This window comes from Cricetulus griseus, unplaced genomic scaffold (genome assembly GCF_003668045.3).
Source record: "Cricetulus griseus strain 17A/GY unplaced genomic scaffold, alternate assembly CriGri-PICRH-1.0 unplaced_scaffold_4, whole genome shotgun sequence".
NCBI classification, from domain to species: Eukaryota; Metazoa; Chordata; class Mammalia; order Rodentia; family Cricetidae; genus Cricetulus; species Cricetulus griseus.
In genome coordinates, this window is record NW_023277141.1 from 1,225,306 (window position 1) to 1,243,913 (window position 18,608).

Genomic DNA, 18,608 nt, shown 5'->3' on the forward strand with positions numbered 1-18,608 from the left:
AAGCTTACCAGAGCGGAGACCCTGAGCCAAGAATGCCATCCCCTAATAAAGGCTGGCAGCCGCTGCCTGGGACGTGTCACCCTATGATTGGCTTCAGCTCATCAGGCAATATGACGCCACGGAATAGGCAGAGATCAAGGAAATGGAAAATTACCCACCGCCTGCACAATAATTTACATTCAGTGCCTGCAGGCACCATCATTGTAATGGAGAATGCAGGGACGGCTCCCTACAGGAAGGGTAAGAAAGAGGAAGAAGGGGGTGAAAAAAGCTGGATGAAGGCAGAAGGGATGGGCCAGAAGGTGGCACGTTTAGGAGGATAGTGAGTTGGAGCCCAGCCGGAGATATTTAGAGACACAGTGTCCCTGCCCTTCCATCAAAACAGTAAACCCGACATAGTGCCATGCCAACCAGTGTGATGGCGCTGATTCAAATCTGTACTGAGAGATTGAGAAAGTCAGGCAGAAGAACTCGTTTGCTACTTCCTAGGGTGTCTAAATGAAACTCACCTTCATATATTTCTTTGTCTTTAGTAAACTGGCTTCATTAGATGGATGGGCAGTGCTGTGGCGCCTTGGTGGAGACTTGAGTCCACAAACACTGTGAGTTTGGAAGACTGGTGAGGGACTGGGGAGTGGGGAGAGGCAGTGGGTGGGGTTAGAGATTGGAGTGGGTGTGACAGGGTGGGGGTGGGGTTAGGGATGGGAGTGGAACTGGAATTGGAACTGGTCTTGGAATTTTTCTGGAAATCAAACCTATCTGCAACACAATACTTGTCAACTTCTCATTTCTAGGAGCCATAAAATGCAAGTCTCCTCTCTTCCGGCCAGTGCCTAAAGCCAGACTCTTACAAGGCATATTAGAACCTGGACACTTGCTTTTGGTACATCTCTAATATTATCTCCCTTAACTTGTTAATGCTACTAACCTAGTTTCAGCCCTCATCACTTTCTGTCTGGGTTTTGTAGTAGCATCCTGTGTTGTCTCCATACTTCTTAATCTTGTAGTCTTTATTTCCTTCAATCAGTTCTAAGTCTTTTCTCCACTGTCTTCCTCAACTCTTCTGCACATTGTTTGCTAGTCATTCTTGTCTGAACATGCTATTTTATTTCTTATTTCTTATTTTATTTCTTCATTGATTACAGGAGGTTAGAATAAAAAATCCCTTCTATTTTACCTGATGTCTTAACTTTTAAGTTTCCAATGACTCCAATGCTAAAAGCTGTTTCTTATTACTGTGCATTTTTTCAGCTAATGCATGAGTGTAAAACACTGCTTTTGTCTTACTCAGAATCTAAGAAAACTGCATGGGTTAGTGTTATTTTGTCTGTGGAATCCATAGTTCTAGAAGGCTATATAGTGACTGACACATGCTGCTTTGTCCATGTAACAAAGTTGTCACTGCCTGAGGCACAGTGCCCTTTTTACAGGATGTTGTTGAGGAGTCAAGAGATTATTCTGGATGCAAAGGTCAGGCTAATTCACCAGGAGAAAGTGGATGGGAACTTGGAGAAAAATCTCAGTAAAGTTTTTAATTTTGTTATTTTATTTAATTACTTAGATTTGGAAATCTAGAACACCAGTTTGCCAATCAATAGGAAAAGTGAAGCAAATGCTTGGCAAACCTTGACTTAAAATAAATTCCACTTTGAAGAACACAGGAGGAAATCCATCATTTTTAATAGTATGTGGTCATTAAATTTTTTAGCAAGCTATATAAAGAAGTAATAAAATTACAGAGTTCAAAGGAAAGTCACGCTTAAGATTTTAAATTCAGCTGCTTTTATTTGGTAGCATGGCTTGCATTTAAAAGGATAACCATAGAAAAAACTTTCTGCTTCTTTATAAATTTATATCTCTATCCTTAATGCACCTTTGAAAGTTTGTCCCCCTAGGTAAACTCTAAGAATCAGGTAATAGGCGTATGCTGCATTTCCCTCAGTCAGACTTCTGGGAACCATTTAAAACAGTAAATTTCGACAATTGATACAGTTAAAATCATATGGGCAATGTATAAGAAATATGGTTATCTAGGACCTAGCCCAGAAATGGTAGTTTGATAAAGAGGAAGACTGAACTATGTATTTCCTAATATCTATCCGGAAGTATTTTACATGTAATGACATAGAGTGTTCCTGGTAAAACACTTTAATTGATATTTTCCAAATAAAGGTTCAACTACTTTTTAAAAGCTCCCCATCCCAATAAAAACCAGATGTGGCCTAAGTACCCAGTAGCCAGAAGTTTGCATCTGCTATGATGTCAACAACTAGAGGTTCATAGAATCTGTACATAATAGACCACACAGCAGACACAGTGCTGATCCATTTTTAGTCTCATAGGGGACCGTGTGCCCAGTGGTTCCTTGTGAGTTGGGATCTTACATTGAGAAAATAACTGTTGGAAATACATAATTGAAATTCAAGTACACTTGTATAATTCTTTAATACATTGGTTTTCTACAGAATGAGTAGATTCCAAATTGATTAAATGTTTTCATTTCTGTTTATCCTACTTTTAGAATAAGGCATAGATTTTGAAGTAATATTAATGGATGCCAAATAATTAATTTTATGTATATAAGTTTTCCTTCACCTTTTCTGAAAATGATGGTAAAATAAGATCAAGTGAACATTTTATTTTATTGTCATCTTTTATTACATAGTGACATTATTTCATGGGAATTTGATATCCTGCAATGTTACATGCTGTAACTGAAAGGACCAAGTCATCTGGCAGAGAAAATGTCTCCATCTGTAGTTAAAATTATGAAGGAATTATGGGAGTTGCTATTGATATTTAAATGTGACTCATTGTTGGTAGTGACTTATAAATTGACCTTATTAAAAAAAGAATGAAGTCTTTCAGACGACATAAATCCAGTAACAAATAAAAACAGTAGTATTTCCCCAACATAGGCACTTCTTCTTGTAGCTGCTGGAGATGATTGTATTCATTATTATGCCAGTGTATGTATTTTTCTATAGTTTGGCCAATACAAGTCCTATGTCCCATGTCCCATGCTGTTGTCCTGAAAATGTTTTTCCTGAGATTCAGAAATAATAGGAATATATTCAGTGCCCTTTTTTCCTTAATTTTTTGCGGCTCCACATAAACAGTGTAAATCTCCCACTAAAATCAAATGCTACTGCAGGTATCCTAAATTCCAAAACTCTCATCAGTTCTCATAATAGCTCCTTTTATGCCATGTGTTCACAGGAAGCTTAGGTGTTTAAAACATTATATTCCCTTGTCCGACATCAGAGATTCTCTATTCCTTTCTCTCCTATTTGTTAATGGGCTTTTGGTCACCAGTTTCTCACAAAATGGATTCACTATAGGCAGCTAGATAACTGTAGTGGGGAAATTGGAATTGGAATTAAAGTTGGAGATACCTTTAGCTTATCGCTAGTATATGTAATTTTTATAATTAAATACATGGACAAACAAAATTCTATTAGCAAATACACAGACACAGGTGATGGACAGCAAAGAGTGTTTCCTTTTAAGACACAAAATAGTTCTGCTTGTAATTTCCTGTATTGTTAAAAGAGAAGGAATTCTTTTAATATCGGTGAGCTTTATTGATGGCTAGGTGGTTTCTCATGTATGTATTCCAGAACTGAGACACTTTAGAAGTTCTAATAGTAGTAAAGACATTTAGAAGAGTAACATTTGTCACTCCCGGAAGAGAATTAGAATTCATCATTTCTTACAAACAATTGTTCTTTTGTATGTTTGGTCATTTACTGTTGCTAATATAGTTTTTCATCTGTGTTACTTTGAAAATATTACTTATGGTAAATTCATCAATCCTGTCTAGTGTAATAGTTTTCCCACATACTATACCTACTATACAGATTAGGATATTCTTTCAGTTTTTAATATGGTTCTTCTGAAACAGAACTAAAACTAGGAATTTGTGATGAAATGATGGTTGTTGTTTCTGTAAACTTTCCCAAAAAATACCTCCTTTAAAAACACAAATATATGTATCTATAAATCCCCGAGATTCATATGTTCTATCACAAAGGGTCATTGGGATTCATCAGGAGTCTAAAGATGTCACAGATCCTCTTTCACCTGTTTTATGCAATGCACTACTTCCCTACTGAAGTTTTTGTTAAACTATAAATGACATGGAATGCAATTCAGGAGAAGTGGTTGGAAACAAAAATTCAGTTTTTAAAAGATGAAATAGTAGTGCATGAAATAGTAGTCTTTTTTGCTAGAGGTCAAGAGAAATGCATTCTTTGAGCCTGGTTAAATGGATATAAAATATTGGACTCAATTCCTTATTGAAGTAAATGCTTATGTCATATAGCAGTTCTGTTGAATTATGGAGAAATGACTAAAGTGTTTGTCACAGTGGCTTTACCACTTTACATTTGTACCAGTAACACTCAAAGACTAATTGATCTGCTTCAGCAACAACATTTACTTTCTGCATTTTTTAGTTTGCTCTCTCTCTCTCTCTCTCTCTCTCTCTCTGTCTGTCTCTGTCTCTCCCTCTCTCCCTCCCTCCCTCTCTTACTTTCTTGGCTTTTTGGAGACAGGTTTCCCTGTGTCTTTGGAGTTGTCCTGGAACTAGCTGTTGTAGACCAGGCTGGTATCGAACTCACAGAGATCTTCCTGCCCCTGCCTCCTGATTTCTGGGACTAAAGACATGCACCACTACCACGCAGCTACACTATTTATTTTTGTAACACTCACCTTAATGAGTATGAAGTGGCATGTATTTTTCTCGTTCTGTTGATCAAATCCCAAGCATTTGCTCATGACAGGGAAGCACTCTAACATTGATCTGTATCTCCAGCCCTTAAAAATGCATATTAAATCTGTTTTTCTTTCTTTTTTGTCGTGGCACTTCTATGATGTATGTGTATTGGTTTGGAGATAAATTTCAAGAATCTGTTTTCTCTTTCTAGCATATGGGTCCCTGGGATCAAACTCAGATAGTGTGTGGACACCAAGCACTGTTACCTACTGAACTACATATTTTGCTGGGCTCTGTTTGGCTTTTATTTTCACATTTCTCATAAAGACTGATGTTAAGAATGTGTTCATTGACTATTTGTATAGCTGTTGTAGGAAAGTGTATGTTTAAGAACTTTGCCATTTATTAATTAGTTTTTTATTGAATTATAGTACTGGATATTACCACTGATATGACACGATTTATGCTTTTCTCTATCATTTAATGCACAAATACAGAAGCCTTTTATTGTGTTTTTAAGATTAGGTCCTGCTTCTTTCCCTCCCTTATCTCTCTTCTTCTTCCTCAATAAATCCTCCTAAATATCATCTTCCCATTTTTGCCATCTTCTTTCACACCACTCAATCCATGCTCCCCATGTAGTGTGTTTTTGTACACAATTCTCACTTATTTTTTCATATGCATACAATTGCCCTCTAAATCCTCCTGTTCTTCTTTAAAGCCTCATTTCTTTCATAGGTTTCCCGAATTGGTCTTTAAGCTTGCAGTGATCACCATAATACAAGTCAGTATCAATCCCTGAGCTTGGATAGTTGTAAAACTATTGTACCATGCCCTGTTCTGCATAGCAATAAGCCCTATTTATCTGAGTGAAGATACTGAGTGAAATAAAACTACAGTGGGTTTGATTTTCAGGATTGCATAGACTGTGTACCCTTTATGCAGTGCTTCCATGGTATATATTTTGCCACTGCAAATTATCATGGAGGGTGATGCAAAGGAAACTAAACTGTTCCCATGCTGTGGTCATCGATGAGCTGCCATTAAGTAGAGTATGATATGACTGACTTTGAAAGAGTAATGGACCAGAGACCTCCACTCAATTCTCCCTAGAGAAAAATATTTGCAAAGGGCTGCATTATTATTTGCACTATAGTTTAGCTCAGAACATGAGCAAAATAATTGCAATGGAAATTATTCATACTATGAACTGGACAAGCAACAGAACCACTTTTAATGCAAAAAAACAGCTAAGAACTATAAAAACTGCCAGAAAGTCAATCAAGCAATATAGGTGTTACTCATTTTGAATAGTAAATTCATTCAAATATTCTTATATACACACTAAATATAAAAAAACACAAAGAAGTGATCTGTGCCTAAATGATCTGTTTGGTTTCACGTTATTACTGTTTTTTTAAATTTTTTTCACAAATCCTATGAAGTAGAAAGTTTTAATTCTAGAATAAGCTTTATTTAAACAAAATTTAGACGTAGTACATCATTTCCTCCTTCTTGACCCAGAAAGGTCCCCTAATTTCCTGTCACATTTCTTATGAAGCAGATTTGGAAAATCTCTCACTTCCTTTTCAACAAAAAAATGAGAAAGCTCCCTGAGTTCCATAAAGCAGGGGTGAGTATCTGGACATTTGAAATACTGACTTTCTGGCAGGTTCTCATTTACCAGCCATGATCAGGTACTGGCCTTTGGGCCATAGCTTTCCCGCTTTTGTATTCAATGATGAAGCACCCAGGGAACATCTCCTGAAAATAGCTTTTTGTTTAACATGGAAGCCTTCCGAAAGACAAAACATAAATATTTTGTATATATTGTTGCTTCCACTACCCAGAAATCCTTTTTCTATATTTCAACATTTTCTTAACCTTTTTGCTTGGATTAATGGTGTATGCCATCTGCAAGAAGAGAGTTTAAATGTCATATTTTTCTAGGGAACCAGTCTACTAAATGATGCTCATGGCAGTGTAAAAAAGTAGGCAAGAGTAATGAAAATTGCTCTGAGGATGTTCATTCCCACAGAAAGTTATTTTATATTTTTCTTAACCAAAGGAGAAGATGAAGGGGAAGTGAAGAAGAAGGAGGAAGAAAGAAGGAAAGAATGAATGAGAAAGAAAGAGAGGGAAGGGTCTCTTTGAGGTTGAGCTTTGTGGCAAATGGCTGCATATTCTATTCTCTGTCCCCTGTAGAATTCAGGGGGAAGATGTGACAGACCAGGCAGGCTTTGCCTTCAGAGGGAGATGCATTGTCAATAAAACAGAAATTATGTGCTTTACTATCGAATATTACCTTCAATAAATTATGTAGTTTCAGAAAATGGCATTAGTATGGAACAGAGTTTTTAAATCTTTACAAAGTATTTCAACAAGTACTTGTTAAGTTCCAAAATAAGTCACAGCATTTTAATGGACAGTTTACAAGTGTGTCAAACATCATTGATAAATGTCCCAACTATATTTGCCAGATTTATTGCATTTTGAGTGGAGCAAATATAATTATTATTACTCCACACTAAGGCCATAGTAGGAATATATAATCCTGTTAAATAAACCATGATCAAAATATGAAATGTTTACAGTTATTAATCTTCTTTGCATGAGAAACAGAATACAATTTGATTTTATAAATAATTGTCATGTACTCAACCACTAGAAAAGTTCCTCAAATATTCTCTCTTCTGTGTTTTTAATTTTCAATAGTGGTCTTTCTATATTGGCAATGAAATATAGAAAAGAACCCCTGTTTTCTGTTGTAGTTTAGACTTTAATACAGGAGTCATTTTACCTTGCTTTTTATATTGCTAGTTATAATTATCATTTGTAGATATAATTTATCTTCTAGAGATATAGGAGAAGTAAAATCCTGCATTTACAGAATTTCGGATTTTGTCTCTATTTTCACTGCAATTTATACTTCATCCAATCATTGTTTGGTTATAAAACTTCTTGTGTTTTTGTGTACATGTTATGTAGTTACAGATATTTTTGTATGTGTACATATATATGGGCCTGAAATCAACCTCCTGTGTGGTTCCTGAAGAGCTGTCCACTTTGTATTCTGTGACTTTCAATAAGACCTGGGCTATATTGAGCAAGCTAGGCCATCTATAACTCAATAAGTAGGAACTTTCCCGTCTCTGTCTCCCCAGGGCTGGGCTAACAATTGTTTTCCACCATCACAGTGATTTTTTTATGTATTTTGGGAAATGAACTTTATGCACAGAGCTGTCTTTGCAGTATATTAAAAATTTCTGAATGATACAAGAATTCTTTATTTGTTATTTAACAGTAAAATTGTCCTCTCCTCTTTGTGTGTATTTGAGCTTATATTTCTGTATGGGCATCTGAGAATATTAAGCTGTGTGCTTATTTTCATCTTTAAATATATAATCTCCTTAATTTTGGCTATTACTAATAACTGACAACCTTATTTGTACTTGCAAAATTTGGATAATTCAGTGGGAAAAAGTACTCTCTGTGATGTTTTCCATGACAAAGAGGGTTGTATTTGATAATTGAGTGAAGTTTTAGCTGCTTTAAACACTAAGATCACACCAATTTTTTTAAATACTATGAAGTATATGTTCTCAAAGCTGTCTTTCTCTCTTACTGCTATATATTATGTTTGCATTATTTTATCTCTCTTTTCTATGGCCTCCATTCATTATTCTACACACACACACACACACACACACACACACACACACACACACACACACACAATTTTTTAACAAGTTTTGCATGCAACTTTTTATTTGTGTCATTATACATAGAAAAATATTCTGTTTTCAATAATATCAGTTACATTTTACATTATTACCCTTAAATACATGATAAGAAGCCAATGAATGATGTGGAATTGTAATCTCATCAATATAGTTGACCAGCAAAATTCATGCTTTCCCTTTTATTGTAGGTTATTATAGCCATGTAGTTTTTTGGTAGGAGACTTGAAATTTGAAAATGTCTCAGATATATGGAGTCCTATGTCATAGAAATAAAAGACTCATTTTTTATTTTATATCATTTCATTCCAACTTAGCCAGTTTCCCTGTGTGAACTGTCATGGGCAATGTTTAAAAAGATCTGAAGAAATAATCATTCATACCAAGTTAACCTTTCCTGGATTAGAGTGTGTTACCACAAGTGAAATAATCCTTATCATAGGGCCAACTTGTAATTTATGGTAAATTTTGGGTTCAAAAGTGTCATGATATGGTCAGGGTGCTTACAATTCACTTTTTTTCCATACAAAGTAAAACAAAGATAAAAAATATACCCTGACATTCTATACATAGCATATTTAAGACACAACATCAGTTATTAGCTCTCTGTCATTATTTATAAAGAACAAAGCCTGGTCTATGGAAGCTACATATAAACATAAACCTCAAGAATATAACTGATTATAGTCCATGGATTAGGGAGGAAAGACATAAATGATTGTCTCCAAATTTGTCTTCTTGAGTGAGAGTACATAAAGTCATTGGCTGCAAAACTTGTTGATGGACAGGAGCAGAGAAGTCAATTGAATTACCCAGCCATGGAGAGAAATCAGATCTTGTAAAAATGTTTTCAGAAGAGTCTTTAGAAACAAAAGGACACCCTGGAATATTGTTGGTATAGAGGGTGAAAAAAGTGTGTACAAACAACTTAGTGGACAGACATTTTCCAGGATTCTCCACAAATTAAAGGGTCATTTTTTATATAGGGTCATTACTTGAGGAGGGATGCTGGAATTGGAGAATCAAAGACAATTCCACAGAGAAAAATAACTTTCCACGTGTCATGGTATACTGTTTATTCTTGTTTGTTGTTGAATGGAAGCTATGTATGTATGTTTGTTAGCATGGCTGTCCTTTTTGTGTCCAATGTGTTTTTTTCATGTGTGTGTACGTATATTTTTATTTCATTCTTATATGTCATTGTGCATTGAAACAATTATTCACTCACCTAAATTCTATCCATCATTGCACCCATACCATATATTCCAGTAGCCCTAACAATAGGAGGATGAAAAAATGCTTATTTTATTTTCATCAAAAAGAAATTGATTAAGGCAGAGACACAACAATGATATGTTTCTATTCTGGAAATATGAAAGTTGGAGAATAGGAAATACATTTAAATTCTCATCAATGTAGTTGATGGTTAAAAATCATGCTTTCACTTTCTTTTGTAGGTTATTACAGCCATGTAGTTGTTTGGTAGGAGACTTGAAATTAAGTGTAACTCAAAAGAGAGGATTTTACTTTGGGAAAAAATGAGTGAAGATATAATGTCAGTCCATTTGTGGTTGGGGTTGTTTTAGCATGTGTTATGTGTGTTAGAATGAGACACAGTGATATATCATAAATGTTGCCTGCAACCTTGGTGGAATTCTCTATTCCCATATCATGGGCCAAGGAAGCACAGAGTAGAGTAGCTAAGATGCAGTGTTATCATTGGGTACCTTATCATCCCAAGATAATTGTCCCATACAAACTTTAATGACAGTGTACTTGGAAATTGATTCTCCTAACCAGGCCATGGCCAAATCCCTGAAAGTTGGGCTGCAAATATTAATATTAACCAATTCAAGATTACCTATTATCAGGAAAGATAATATGTGGAAATCATTTCAAAGAATTTTGTTGATGAATGTACATCTTTCTTAAGAAGTAAATCTATGGTTTAAGATTATATAAGGACTCAGAATTATCCAACAGATGTTCAGTTTTCCAGTGTTAGCTTCCTTCAGCAAGGTTTTAATCCATTTATTAGACTAGAATAAGGCATAATTGGACACCATTCCATCTCTAATGTTGGGGAATGGGATAGGAGTTTGGGTGGCAGGGGAGGAGGTGAGGAGGTGAGGGAGAGTGAATCGGGATTGACTTTTAAAAGAAATCTTTTTTCTAATTTAAATAAAAAAACACACTGAACAATCCTGGAGTCTGCTAGCTTCATTCTTTTAGAGAGAAATGCAGATTTATACTGTTTTTTTAGGAAGAAAATTGTTGGAATAGATTTGGAAATGTTCAAAATTCATCATTTGTGTATTTAAAGCAGCTTTGAACTGTCTTTTGTAGAACAGCCTAACACTATTTGTCTGCCACTGAAACTTTTTCTGTTATTTATTTGAGGAGAAGCAGGAGCTCCAAGGCACTTTGAGAAGTATAAGGCAGAATTTAACTTCTTTTTTCTCATTGTTTTATTTAAATTACAAACAAGATTGTTTGATATGTCAATCCCAGCTCCCAAACCATCACCTGTTCCCCTGTAACCCACTAACACCCTAACTATCCCATACCATTTTTGTTCCCCAGGGAAGATGAGCCCTTCCTTGCTGCATCTTCAGAGTCTGTCATATAGTTTGGGATGGGGCTTAGTCCCTCCCCTTTGTCTCTAGTCAGAGGGAGTATCCCTTTATGTAAAATGGGCTCCGAAATTTCATTCCTATACTAGAGATAAGTAGTGATGTACTACAGAAGGCTCCATAGATTTCCAAGGCCTATCATTGACACTCACATTCATTGGGTCTGAATCACTTCCATGCTGGTTACCCAGTGATCATTATGGGGGCCATTAAGTACCACTTGTTTAGGTCAGCTGCTTCTGTGGGTTTCCCCAGCCTGGTCTTGCTCACTTTGCTCATCAATCCTCCTTCTCTGCAACTGTATTCCAGTTCAGTTTAGGGTTTAGCTGTTTGTACCTGCTTGTACTTCCATCAGGCTCTAGGATGGCATACAAGTTAGTCATCAATCTCTTTATAAGGGGAGGGCATTTAAGGTAGCCTTTCCACTGTTGCTTAGTTGGTTATATTGTGTAATCTTTGTAGATCTCTGGACAAATCCCTAGTGACTTATTTCACTCTAAACCTATTGTAGCTCCCTCTCTGATGGAATCTCTTATTTTGCTCTACTCTAGTCTTTCCCCTACACGACATTCATGCTCATTAATGTCCTCCTCACTCCTCCTCTTCTCCTGAGAAATTAAATCTTTTGCTCCTGTGATCAACAACAAAATCCATTCTGACCAGGCAGGGATTCAAACATTATTGACTCTGCTTTATGTTTTCAGGCAGTCTCATTGAATGATTAGTTAGATGCAACAAGGAATGCCAATTAGGGTTATGGGGTGCATTGATGTCTGTTAGACTGTGAAGGAAATAGCACCTTTGGCACTTTAAGGCATAAAAGTGAGACTTCCGCTTCTAATTTTTCCATTTTTTCTCTTGAGCTGTTAATTGGAATAATAGCTTGCTGTAATGAAGATTTTATTTGACCTATAATAAGAAGGAAAATTAGATACACAAAAGACTTAAAGAGTTTGAGGCAGAAAAAAATTGTTCATCCTTAACAAAGAATGTGGATCCTTATAATTCTGGGGGTTTAATACCTAGAATTTTAATTGCTACTTCTGGAATAAATGATAAAGTCTTCCAGCGCATATACAAAGTACACTTACTCTCTTCCAGCCTCCTCCCCACCCTCTGGGTAAACCACAAATGTCAAAAGGTTACACTGCAAGCATCAGAGTCTCTGGCTTCTGAGGAACTTCAGATTGATTATGGGATATCAGGTCAATCCTAACCTGTGTAGTTTCTCATGTCACTTTAACTGTGTCCAAGAATGTTTAATGATGTAGCCAATGTAATCGTTCCCATTATTAAATACTGAGGAGAAAATTGAAACAGATGTAAGTTTCACATGGAATAAGGCTGGAGGTAGAGTCACAAGAATTTGTAAACAGTGTTTGACAATTTTGTTTTGACAGGTTTGCAGAGCCCATAGAGTAACCCAAGAAGTCAACACTCTGATGCAGAAGCAAAAGGTTTCTTTTAATTTCAAGCTGGTCATCTAGTATCTCACTGCATGGAAGGCAAATGAGATGCCAATGAGCCAAAAAGAAAAGCTTCCACAGAGCAGACCATTATGTTTGAAGGCCACAAATTTCAGAGTTTCCATGGTTACTTAAGGTCATCCAAAGTACAGAGTAAAGTGATAAAGTGATATATATATATATATATATATATATATATATATATATATATATGATGCATTTGACTGAGATAAGACAGTCACAGGGTCAGTCAGTTATACCCTGGGATGGAGGTTCTTTATGACCAGCAATTAGCAAAGTAATATTAACAGGAGTTACCTCTCCTTCTCTCAGAGCAGGGGATCAGGTACTAGCCATGGCATTCTTGATTTAATCAGTTAAATTTAACTTTAACTTTAAAATTTCCCTTTTCAGGGACTAAATTAATTTTTTAATTTAATTTTTGTTTCCTCTTTTTCTCCTTTTCTTATAGGTAACCCAATCTTGGGTTACTAGTGGACAATTAAAAAAAGATCTCTGGGGATATTTGGGGTATAGGTTACTAAATTTTAATCTATGGTTTTCTTGTAACTTATATATGGGGCTTTATTTCGACTTAGCATCTCAATCAGGGAAAAGTGTGTATTAAATACTGCCAATTTGTTATGTGTTTAAATATTTATTGTCAATCTCTTTCAGTTACATTCTGTTGTAGTGAACTTTATTCCTTCTAGTATTGTTATGGTTTTCTTTGTGAGAAACATGTTTTTGACTTTCAAAAATTTTTCTCTTTCTCATTATATAATTTTTTAATTTTACTTAATTTTTTATACTAAATATGTATACCCATTTTCATGTACCTAAAGATGAGGCCTCTTCACCTCTTTTGTTTCTTTTGTTTTGGTACAGCTTACTTCTAACTTAATGGTACTTTAAGTTTCTGTATGATACACTGGAGATTGGAGTCCTACATTAAGGTGGGAAAATACCAGTACAGAGCCAGATCAAAATACAAGGGAATTTAATAGGGAAAAGCGTTACTTACAGAGCAACCTAGCCAGCCAGCACAGCAGCAGTCTGTACAGCAAGCCAAAAGTGAAACCGAAACTAGCCACCGGCCACCTGAAAGTACCTCACTCTATATCACCTGACCATGCTATAACATCCGCTACACTACATAGCTGTTTTCTGTATCTAAGTTAAAGGGATCTAAAGACAGACACAATTTGAATGTAAGAATTCATTGCATTATTTCTTACAAGAACTCTTTAAAAAATTTTAAGTTTTAGCATAGCAGTATTTAATTTCATAGAAGGACATAGGCACATTCTATAGAAAACAATATGTGTGCCATCTTGCTTTCAATGAACCTCAGCTGGTGGCCACATCATATGTGTATGCCTTCAGGTGTTCAATTGTGACACCTTATAAGGTAGAGGGTCTTACTTACTCTCTCTGATTGAGGTTAGAGCATCTGAAGGGCAGAGGCTGCATCTTCTAGAATAGAAAGAGTTCAGCTTTTATTTATGTAAGTGCTTCCCTAATAAACTCCTAATTATCTTTTATCTTGGTTCTGGTAGACTCATTGAAACCCCACCTTCCATTAGATCACCAGTGTATTCATTTCCACAATCAGGTTATTTGGTTAGCCTTTGCTGGCATTACACTACACAGAGCCATCCTTGCTAGTCTCCTTCCACTCATAGTGTCAGATGAGGCAGTCATTTCTGAGATCCTACTCTCTGCTTAGGTAATTTCATGCTGGTGTTTGGTAATTACCTGTGTATACTTAGGGTAAGAGTGGTCAAGGTACAATTTGTGAAATGTTTCAAATTCCATAAGAGAAGCATTGAATAGATAATAAATAGATGCACCTTATCATCAGCTTGAATAATTTTTTGCAAATGGCAACTTTGGGAATCTATTTATGTGATTATATTGGGGCCTACAAATCCTGTTTCTTTTTTCTCTTTTGAGAACTCTTTTGGTATTCGATACAACAGGGAAGGATGGTTTTAAAGTAAAAAAATACAGAAATCTTATTATGTATGGCTCTCATAAAATTAAATATTGTGTGTCTCTGTGTGTGTGTTTGCTCTTGTGCATGTGTGTGTATCCACTTCTATGTTTACACTCTGATTTTATCAGGCAAGTTGATAGAGTCCTGTGATGGTAGCAATGAGGTAGTGGAGCAGTTAATTGTGATCAGGAGTCAAAGGCCATTCTGAATCACATGACACATCTCTCAGTAAAATTGAACAATAATGAATCAAATGAATAATGATCTTATGACTATTGTATTTAACTTTAGGATATTATGGTAATATATTTTGAAGCACTATCTCACATACAACTGGGTGACCCAGAATTATGTTAATACCAATATATGTCATTCACATATTTCTGCCTCTTATTCTTACAGTTGGTAAACAGATATCAACACCCAATACAGCTATGGCAGAGCTGATGACTTCTTGCATTCTAGTCAATTAGAAAAATAGCTGAGCAGAACCATGGACAGCCAGTCCAGGAAGTTGGTGGTGTGCAACAACGGAACTAGGTTTGTGAAGTGTGGATATGCAGGCTCTAACTTTCCAGAACACATCTTCCCATATTTGGTTGGAAGACCTATTATCAGATCAACAACCAAAGTGGGAAATATTGAAATCAAAGATCTCATGGTTGGTGATGAGGCAAGTGAATTGCGCTCAATGTTGGAAGTTAATTACCCCATAGAGAACGACATAGTAAAAAATTGGGATGACATGAAACACCTGTGGGATTACACATTTGGACAAGAGAAACTCAACATAGACAGCAGAAACTGCAAAGTTTTACTCACAGAACCACCTATGAAACCAACCAAAAACAGGGAGAAGATTGTAGAGGTGATGTTTGAAACATACCAATTTTCTTGTGTGTATGTAGCGATCCAGGCAGTTCTGAGTTTGTATGCTCAAGGTTTATTGACTGGTGTAGTAATAGACTCTGGAGATGGTGTGACTCATATTTGCCCAGTATATGAAGGTTTTCTTCTCCCTCTCCTTAAAAGAAGGCTGAATATTGCTGGGAGGGATATTAGCAGGTATTTAACAAGCTGCTCCAGTTGAGCGGACATGCCTTCAACCATTCTGCTGATTTTGAGAGTTCGTATGATTAAAGAAAAACTTTGTTATGTGGATTACATTATTGAGCTAGAACAGAAGCTGGCCTTAGAGACCACAGTGTTAGTTGAATCATATACACTCCCAGATGGACGTATTATTAAAGTTGGAGGAGAAAGATTTGAAGCACCAGAAGCTTTATTTCAGCCTCATTTGATCAGTGTTGAGGGAGTTGGTGTTGCTGAATTGCTTTTTAACACAATCCAGGCAGCTGACATTGATACCAGATTTGAATTTTACAAACACATTGTGCTTTCTGGAGGCTCAACTATGTATCATGGCCTGCCATCAAGGTTGGAACGAGAGGTTAAACAGCTTTACTTAGAACAAGTTCTAAAGGGAGATGTGGAAAATTTATCTAAATTTAAGATCCGAATTGAAGATCCACCCTGCAGAAACCACATGGTGTTCCTGGGTGGTGCAGTCCTGGCAGACATCTTGAAAGACAAAGACAACTCTGGGAGGACTCTACAAGAGTACCAAGAAAAGGGAGTACTGGTGCTGGAGAAACTCAGTTTGCCCATTCAATAAAATGCCAGACTTGTTCCCATCATGCCTCTGATGCAGTCTTCTTTTTCAAATTTTTTTAAAAAAATTTTTCTTTATTGCCAGTCTTTGAACTCATTCAACTCCAGGACTGAAAGAGGCCTCTCTGTCCCCTTACACTTGAAAGGTACAGTTTTATTCTCTGTCTTGTGGAAGCATTGCTTAATTCTTGTTATTGTGGGCAAATACTTTTGTTTAATGCAATCAATTCTCAACAAACATAACCTGAGGGTAAAGGGTCTCTGATGCTTTCTTTCTTTCTAAGTAGGCATTAAGATCATTACTGTAGGCTTTGTATATTTGCTTTATTGCTCTAATGATGCTTGTTTTAGTTTAGCACTGTTGTGGGTATGTCTTATTAGCATAAGAAAAAAACTTTCACATGAGCATTTACATACTCTGGGTGGGGATGGTAAGGGATGAGTCTGCAGCCCTGGCCCTTTAGGGCATTTCCTCTGTAGTGATACCTTTCAGCAGTCAACTCCTGCCACTTTTTAAGGACCCTGAAGCTTGTCCTGTTATCTTTGCGAAATATTAAGCTCAGAATTAAGGTTTTGGGGTTAGATTTTGTGTGGCGAAACAAATGGGTAGTCTTTCTGTTATGGTTTTAGCAGGTTTCTGATTCTGGGTTCGTGAGATGAACCTCGGTTACAGTACTCTGACTTGGTAGGTATATATTCGTGTAATATTGAGTCACAGTAATAAATTACGTTTGGTATTTTCACAAAAAAGAAGCATGCTTTCAAATTGAAGATGCTGATGCTTATCTACAAACCTAGAACCACCTGATTTATGACAATGAAACTAATGTTATGAAATATAAAACAGCATTTTCAAAAACTGGTACTCTCACAACTGGATATTCAATTTAGAGAAATCTTACAGATTCTTATCTATCAAAGACCTCAATAAAAATTCAGGCATAATGAGGTTCATAGAATAGAAAGTGTGAAGGAATTGCCTTGAACCCACTGGTATAAGACACCACTTCCTAAATATAACAACAGTAGCACAGTAGGTGAACTCCTGAAACTAAGAAGCTTCTGTAAGGCAACAAAATGTTAGGCTACAGAAAGGAGAAAGTCATCGGCAACCCCATATCTGACAGAGGCCTGAATCAGAAATATACAAAGAACTCAAGAAACTAGACATAAAAATGCTAAATAATATAATTAAAGAAATGGGATACAGAGTCTTAGTCCTGCAAGTTCATGGTCTTCTGCCCAACTTCCCTGTAGGAATCCACTGAAAAGCAGATCCCTGATTTGTCCTGCCACCAAATCCCCCAGAGAGAAAAGTAGGCAAACCAAGCCATGAAACATCTGCTGCCATTGGTTAAATTCAGCACCCACCAAGAGATAGGAGTACCAGTCCTTCTCCTGCCAACCAGCCCTGTTGTAGTACCCTGTTCTGCATTCCCCATTCCCATCACACCACTGAATGTCCCAGAGAGACCTGGAGGAATTTCAAACCATGCAGTATCTGCTGACAGTTGAGTCTTGGACCCATCATTACCTGGAGAGAGCCTAGATCTCATAACCATGAAGAAAGGCAGAGACCTTGCCTGCACTCACTGGTAGAAGGGATGAAGAAATGACAGTATAAGATCATTTTCAAACACAAAAGGCTAGCTTACACGCACTAGAATCTAGAGATTGTATGCCAGCAATTCCAGAACATTCCAACCTAGATGAAGCAGAACAAAAGGACCTTAAAACAACTTAATTAAAAAGATAGAAGTGCTCAAAGAGGAATTGAGAAAATCCCTTAAAGAAAGTGAAGAAAAATAAAAAAATTAAGAAATCAAGGAAAATAATAACCAGAAAATTTGTTAATCTCTTAAAAAAGCAAGTAAAGCCAAGAAAAAAAAATGAGGAGAAAATTCAAAGACTTCAAGACCTGAAAAGAGAAATAGAGACATTACAGAAAACACAAACAGAGGGAATGCAAGAAATAAAAAATCTGGCTAAATGAACAGGAAATTCAGATACCAGCATAACAGAAAATACAAGAGATGGAAGACAGAATTTCAGGTTCTGTAGATAAACAAGTGTAAATAGATTCATTAACCAAAGAAAATCTTAAATCCAACATACTCTTAAGACAAAATATGTAGGAAACACCATAAAATACCAAAATAATAATAGTAGGTATAGAAGAATTTGCAGAAGCCCATCTCAAAAGTGAAGAAAACCTATCCAATATGATCACAGAAGAAGCTTCCCCAACCTAAAGAAAGACATGCCTTTGAAAGTGCAAGAACCCTACATAAGACCAAATATTCTGTACCAAAAATGTCTTACCCCCCATGTAATAATCAAAAGAGCAAACATCCAGAATACATAATATTAGGGGCAGCAAAG

The 18,608-nt window shown here is 36.2% G+C and overlaps 1 protein-coding gene across 1 annotated transcript; it reads left to right on the forward strand.

Moving 5' to 3' along the window:
* The first annotated feature begins 15,048 nt into the window (after positions 1–15,048).
* LOC113837597 (actin-related protein 2-like) lies at positions 15,049–16,230 on the forward strand. The gene is given in 3 exon segments (XM_035453852.1): positions 15,049–15,625; positions 15,628–15,679; positions 15,681–16,230. Coding segments are annotated over 3 exon segments (1,179 nt in total).
* Positions 16,231–18,608: the final 2,378 nt, after the last annotated feature.